The sequence below is a fragment of the Cryptomeria japonica genome, chromosome 6 (genome assembly GCF_030272615.1).
Source record: "Cryptomeria japonica chromosome 6, Sugi_1.0, whole genome shotgun sequence".
In the NCBI taxonomy this organism is placed as follows: domain Eukaryota; kingdom Viridiplantae; phylum Streptophyta; class Pinopsida; order Cupressales; family Cupressaceae; genus Cryptomeria; species Cryptomeria japonica.
The window spans coordinates 174,434,532-174,442,159 of record NC_081410.1 but is presented as its reverse complement, the minus strand read 5'-3'; the positions used below and the strand labels follow the sequence as shown (position 1 = coordinate 174,442,159).

The 7,628-nt window shown below is 36.5% G+C and overlaps 1 protein-coding gene across 3 annotated transcripts; it reads left to right on the top strand.

The window, feature by feature from the left end:
• The first annotated feature begins 3,027 nt into the window (after positions 1-3,027).
• LOC131071810 (glutathione S-transferase TCHQD) lies at positions 3,028-6,760 on the top strand. Of its 3 annotated transcripts, none has more exons than XM_058007769.2 (3): positions 3,028-3,142; positions 4,926-5,490; positions 5,596-6,760. In XM_058007769.2, the coding sequence occupies exons 2-3, from the start codon at positions 5,282-5,284 to the stop codon at positions 6,179-6,181; spliced, it is 795 nt and encodes a 264-aa protein (XP_057863752.2). In that variant the 5' UTR covers positions 3,028-3,142; positions 4,926-5,281; the 3' UTR covers positions 6,182-6,760. The 3 variants fall into 3 exon arrangements, with proteins under 3 accessions (XP_057863752.2, XP_057863751.2, XP_057863754.2); XM_058007768.2 differs by having other exon boundaries at positions 3,035-3,460; XM_058007771.2 differs by having other exon boundaries at positions 3,037-3,112.
• The last annotated feature ends 868 nt before the right edge of the window (positions 6,761-7,628 follow it).

Here is a 7,628-nt window from a genome sequence, read left to right as displayed (position 1 = left end):
TGTCTATGTGGATCACCACATGGCAAAGGAGGGGCCACCGACGGGAGGAAGGTCCTGTGGGGCAGCATAGAGTAGTACCAAACGACGACGGCAAGAGCTCGGTCGACAGTGAGCTCAGTCGGGATGGTGGGGGCTGCGGGTTCCAATGGAGAGTGGCAGGAGCTATGGGCGCTGATGGAGATGGCGGTGCCAACAGGAGCTGCGGTAGTTGCCGGTATGAACTGGCATGATGATATGATGATAATGTATGTTGTCATTGATGTCAATAAGTACAAGTGAACCGAAGATTGGAAGAAGTTGGTGAACCGGTATGAAGTGAACTGGTGTTAGGGTTTCACTAAGTGTGACTACCGGTTGGTAGTCTCAGCTCTAGGGTTTCTGGTTTGGCAATCTAGCTTGTGCAATGCAACCGGTGACATTCTGTGATGAGTTAGCAAAGAGATGAGGATGAGATCGAGATGCCATGTCAGTTTTGTAGGCGTGAAAGATTTCCTTGAGTATCTTGCATGTGAAGGTTGATTGCATTAAATGTCTACCTCGGGAATGAACATTCTTCTTAGCAGCATGAGAAGAAAGAATGTTGGGTTACTGATTCCTATGTGTCGTGAAGAATGGACAATGCAAAATGACTTGTGATCTATTCAAGATTGTTTCATTCTATGAAAAGTGTTTGGACGGTCAGGATTGGACCACCTGTAATTGTAAACCTAAATGCTTAGGGTTTATGGTGTATGCTACCGACCTAACTGTTGTCTATAAGGTCGATGATGTTTTTTATTGTAAGTTGTTGGCAAATGTTGTGTGTGTATCCGAGTGATGAGATACTTACCAGACCAGTGAGTGGAAAACTACAGAGTGTGATTGCAGAGTAGAGGAACTAAAAAGGATCTGCCTTGGCATGTAGTGTTGTTATCAGATCAGAGTTTTACCTGTTGTCTTCTAACCATTTCAACAGAAGGAAAATCCCATTATTGGGTAGCTTTAATAGGCTTATTGTAAATCCTCTAACTAGGTGACTCAAGTTCATTGAGTTCTTAAATCCTCTAGCAAGGTAACTTTTAATAGGGTATATAGCCATCCCTTAACCGAGTGATCTTTAACAGGATTGGTTCCTAGCAGAACCTTATTATAAAGTCTTTAACCGGACTAGGCTCCTAATAGAGCGAGCTTCAAAAGAGTTCAAAAACAAGTTTGTGGGTATTCATCCCCACCATGATTTTTCCCATTTGGGTTTCCACGTGAAAAATCTGTGTGTCATGAGTTGTGCATTTTTTTTTCATGTGATGATTAAGTATTCTTTGTTTAAGTGGTTATGCATGCAGAGCTAATGGTTTTGGTATTGTTGATATACCACATGTATATGTTTATGGGTGAAGTAGTTATCGAGTGTTAAATGTATTTGAAGTATTCAATTTTACTGGTTTTGACTGTCTAAAGTCTTACTGTGTGTAACCGATATTGCCATGGTCAAGTTCAGTAGTGAAGACAACCGATTAGCATTGTTTTAACTTGATAAGTTGCGGAGAGAAGTTTTTGTATGTACTGATCACTTCCCCCCTCTTAGTACCAGTTAGGGCATCTGTTGTTCATCATTATTCATCAGCCGGAGGTCGGGAGCTACCGGAGGTCGAGTGAATGCCTCCGCCGGGAGTCGAAAGGATGCCCATTTGACAGGTACGGTGCGTGGGGCCTGCAGTCGCAGGTCTGACAATATGAGTCGGGGGTGGGGTAATGCCCCCCCCGACAATAATATATGATTTAAAAGAAAAAAAAACTTTTACAATTTTTTTTTTTAAATCTGCAAATTTTGGAACAATTCAAATTAATTTTTTCATAGTTTTTGAAAATCCGTACCGTATTACCCGAATTGGGTAGAAAATTCCTCCAACACCCAAAATTCGACTTTCGCCAAAATAGGTCGAGTTATGGAAACAGCCTCCCAAACGTAATGGTAAGGTTGAAAACGCTCTAGGATGCCTCCAAAATGCACAATACCTCAGATCCAAAATTAGAAGCCTTCCAAGATGTCTCCCAAAACCAATCAATGAAGCCCCAATGACTCTGATACCATGTGAGATTTTGTCAAGATCAAGGGCACAATGAAAAACACACAAAATAGAGACAATAGTTTGACAAAAACAAATTGTATTCTCATCAATATGCAAAAGTGATCAGCTAGATTAACCAATACAATGAATATGGACCTGCTTATATAGGCAAGGCCAAATGGATTTGTGATCACACAATCATGACATGTGGCTCAATGAGAAACAAGGGTAAGTAAGAAAAAATAGGTGTAGGTAGGAGAAATAATATAATATTCCACAAGAGGTGGATCACCCACTGAATGTGGAATGTAACAGCAAGATAAAACCACAAAAGGTGGAATTTCTCCTACAAGCATCATCCCTATGTGTACACTTCCCTAAGTGTCTCATATCCAAACTACGATGAGATGCATTATCCTAAGTCAACTTAAGCAAAGTGTAATTATATCCTATAAGAATAAATAATTACACCAACAGATTCAAATAAGCCTATCACTTCTTCAATGATACCTTCATCTCACAAACAACAACATTTTTTAAATGGCCTACCAATTGACCTCATGTATTGCACGTGTATGCAAAAAATAGACCAAATTTTTCCCTAATTGACATTCCACATCTATTCGGTGTACCCATTACACACCAAGGTGCCATTGCTAATTAGATTAAGTTGAAATGGCATAAACTATAAACATTTGTTAACATTAGATATAAATAAGAAATTGATTGAAAATTCATATAAAAACAATAAAATACTCAAATAATTTTGATTTATATAAAAAAGTATTATATCAAAATTTAATTGTAAATTATAGATACACAATGATTAAAATCGTAAAATAAAAAAAAAGATTAATTGAAAAAAAAAACCATATCACACTTTTGATTATTGTAATCCAGCTAGATAAAATATTTTCAAAAGTGATTAAAGAGTAATATATATTATATAAAAGCAACCAAAAGTTTTTCCAACGGGTTTCCTCACATTCTCAGCTCTTGGGTATCACATTTACTCCTCTCCATGCTAGATCAGGCCGTCTTGTTAGAATAGAGAGAAATTCACGGTGAGAGGGTTCCTTGCCCAATTCTTGTAGGTAATGGACTATTAATTACACAACAGATTCATAAATGTTCTTAAATTCCAGCCAAAACGGAGATTTTGAGATAGGTCTGCAAGTTTGGATGCTTCCTCACTGTCTACACAAGTGTCAGCATCTCATCTTTGTTCAATTCTGATGAGAAGTCTCTGTTTAATTCTGTTGAGATTGTAATATTTGTTAAGTAATCTCTGTTCAGTTCTGTTAAGAGATTGCAATATAATTCGTTTGCTATTCACACATTTGTCGACTCTGTTTTGTTTGTGGTTACGGCTTGTATGGAATTCCAGTGTAAAGTTTTCCCTTACTAGATTGGTAAGTATGACATTTCCTTACGTTAAGTGAATAATCTGTTGTTTTACTTTACATTTTCTTGTTTGGACGAATGCTGTGAATGATTTTCTCTGAGTTGGAGGTTGAACTACCATTTCCGTTTTTGTAACGTGGATATGTTAATTCAGAAAATATGTTTGAACCCTCGGTCTCTGTGAATTTTACCAGTTTTCTTTTGCCGGCTTATAGAAAATATAGTTTGTAGATTTACAGTAGTTCAAAGCCCCTTCGAAATTCTGAATTAAGTGTTATTTTTTAATATTAAGGAAGCTTGATTCTTGAAGATGGTTTATAGTTTAGGACTCCAAAATGCTTTCCTGTAAATGCGAGCAACACTAAATATCTACTACACCGGCAGTCCTGTGACGAACTTTGCTAACTCGTTTTTGTAAATTATAGGGTTTGCAAATCAAAAACCTCATTAAAGGAGAACTTTTCTGCTCGAAAACAGGGCCTACGTTTGTGATTTAGGTTTTCCTTTCCTTGAGGCCGGGCTTTTCTGACTGGAGAACAAGCTTTATGTCAAGTTTAGCATTTCAAACTAAGACTATCTAAAATGCTTAGCTAGATCCACTAGCTTCATTTTCCCAGCAGATTTCTCTGCCTATGGGCAGTGTCAGTGTTTAAGGATTTTAGATTTTAACATGTATCTGGATACCACTTATAGGGTTTTTTAATTTCTACTTTTTGAGTCCTTTTCAAGACCTTTCTTCAGAGAAATTGCAAGATCAATAATTTCTCTGTTGGCTCTTTCAAACCACATACAATAGTTTTTATTGATTTTGAACTTGTGACTATAGGAAACGTGGACCAGACCAACTAGTATCCCACGTTAGGAGTACCCATAGGATAGCAGATTCCGTAGGGAAATCCTCTTGCCGGGCATGCATAGGTGAAACTATTAGGTGAACAAGGTTAGGGTGATTCCTGGTGCAATTATTGGTAATTGCCATGTTACTGTGCTTGCCTTGCCTTTCATAACATGTGCATGCTTCCCACGGTGAATTTCTGTGTTGGAAGATTTGAACTCACGCATCCTGAACAATCATGGGTTAGCTTTAGCTTTTGAAGGTTGAACCTTACAAGCTCAAAATAAATAAATCTTTAAAATGTTAATGTCCGTAGATTTCGAGTAAAGCTATTGCTCTGTTTCCTTTAATAGTGACTACCTTCGAGTAAAGCTATGAGTTACTTCTTGATGAATTTTAATTTTAATGTTTAATCCTTTGTGTGCTTCACATGATAGATTATGGCATGACCTCAACTTTTCTTGTATTGAACAGTTCAGCATAATTAGTTCGGAACTTTTCAAACCAATAACAATCCTGTCATTTCTAAGTAACATTGAATAGTACCTCCTGTCAGTTTTTAAGATTCTGGTCAGGATTTGCTTCCATGGCTATTTCGTGACTTTCTATTTCTTATTCATTTATTTTTGGATTTGCAGGGATTGGCAATGCAACATTGTTAAGCAGCAACATCTGGGCAAAATTGAGATTGATATTCAAGCAGTTTTGAAGATCTAAAACTGCATTTTACTGCTTGTACAAATGATTATTGGATATACTTAGAAATTGTAGTACCAAAAGTTTGCCATTTTAAAAGTTATAATCGCACAAATATGGAGAAACTCATTATACTGAATAGTGTGTGTTGTGATTGAAGATCTTATTTGCCCATAACATTAGTACCCGCTTCTTCTTATCTCTTAATACAAGCGATTATATGCATCTTACAGAATTGGTGGCAAGCAGCTCTAGATCATCAATGCTTATTTCATTTGTGTGATCCTCATTGAAAACTATGGAATTTTATTACCATCCTCTGTCACTTGACAGCCAAAAAGCATGCCTGGTGATGGAAGAGAAAAATATTAAGTGTGTTTTGCATCATGTAAATCCTTTGAAGGCAAGGAACTTGGATGCAGAGTATTTCAGGCGAAATCCTACTGGGAGTATTCCTGTTCTAGTTGCTGGGGAACAAATTTTGTGTGAACCACTGGCAATTATTCAGTATGTTCTTTCATTTATAATTGTATGTAATTATCTTCAAAAGCGTTACTAGGAAAGCCTATTTTCTTTATTTTGGTATCCTAACAGTTGTCTATGGTTTAATAGGTATCTTGCCAATATTGAAAAACCCTTAGGCAGTAACAGAGTAGATCACGAAAAGGTTTGGGAGTGGCTAGAGAAGATTTATTCATGGGACTCGAAACTCTTTACTTTAAGCCACTGCCCGAATGAGGCTCTTCATTTTTTTAGCAAATTCAAAAGGCAAGTTGCAATTTCACGCATTGCAAAATATCCTGATCTTGCAGAGAAGTACCATAAACAACTTCAAGAAATGCACTTTATGGAGGAAAGATTGAAGGACCAGGATGCTTTGACTTCAAATAAGAATGAGCTTGTTAGCTTGCTGACTATTTCTGAGAATCAATTGAATCATACTGAATTTTTGGCTGGGTCTGAGTTTTCTGTGGCTGATTGTGCATTTATTCCTATACTTGCCAGAATTGAGGTATTGAAGTTGGACAAGGGATACTTTCATAAACGTCCTAGGCTTTTGTATTACTTGGAGCAAATGAAACAACGACCAAGTTATCAAGCTGTTATAGGTCCATATTCAACCACGTATGGAAACATGAAAGTTTTATTGCCCTCGATCTGTAACATGAGCATTAGGAGGATGTTACATAAATATTAGCATCTCTCTTTGCATTTTGTATCAGCAGGCACTCGCGGATAACACAGTGTGTCTGTTAGAAGGAGCTCCGATCTTTGAAAAGCTCTACTTTCAAAGCTTTAAAGATGCCTAAATGAGAATTTGTGCTCATTAAATAGAAAACTGCCCAACTCTCCTGGAAATAGATCCCTTGATAATTAAAAGGATTATGGCAGCTTTGGGAAACCTCTATCCATGGGCTGGATTTTGCTGTCTTCACGGGTGTCAACATCCTAAGGATTTCTGTTGAGCGTTTGTTCTTTTTAAATGTAATTTACTGGTTGCAGTATATGCCAAGGATTCCTTGGACTGTTTGTTCATTCTACATGCAATATATTGGTTGCAGAATTTGCAGAATAGCAGCTAGCAAATACAAACGAGCAAATGATTTCTGCAAGCTATAGAAGCTTTCATGTGTTGCCCTTTCTCTTTCTTGTTACACCTGAAGGCCTGTTGTCCTGTGTGTTATACTAGAACATTCTTCATGTTTTTCTTTCTAAGAAGCCATATAAAAAACCATTCATCCAATTGCCATAGAGGATTCTCTTGCAGCTTTCTTATTGTTGAGATGTCTTTCATAATGTGGAGTTTTGCAATACAATCAGCATGATCTGAGTTCATGTCAAAGGTTGATCAATGCTCCACTAGTGCAAATAACAAGCTTTTAATATTATAAATCTCTTTAAAACATAAGGCTTGGTGTCACAGTCACATTAATAATAGAAAGGATGAAAACAATATTAAGAAATAGCAAAACCACAAATTTATTTCCGAGTGAGGATGCAAATTGACTGTAAAAGTTCTCACTTGAGCTCATAGAGAATATAATGTAGAAAGTTTGAAAATGACAACAAAATCAATTTCCTCATAAATTGTAAATGCATCGTTAATTTTATAGGGATATGATGGGACAATGTATCGTATATTGTAAATTTTATACAAGACATCTATTTAAGTTGTGTTATGGAGGTGCTACCGTTGTAATGAATATATAATTGGAAAAAACAAATGCTTTAGGATACTGAAAATAGTAAAGGAAAAAGCAGTTACAATGTAGGGGAGAGGATCTAATAGCTGAATGTATTCTAAGAGTTGTTATAGAACTCTTTGATTTAATGTCTAATATTTTTAACAATACTACATCAATAGTTGTGACTTTAAAGTTGTTAGTGTTGATGATGACTCCTCTCGTAATTAAATGAAAATGCATTTCTTAAATCTAAAAAGCAACAAATCATGTGATGCCACATCAATGCACCAATAAAACATAACTTAGTGGACAAGTTTCACACTCATTTTTTGGACACTTTGGCAAAAAATATGTTGATGTGGCATCATATTTGATGATATGGCTCTGAAACCTTAAATGAGGGGACTTGTCAATTCAGCTGCTATAAAATATTGGGAGTAATTTGAAATTTTCATATAA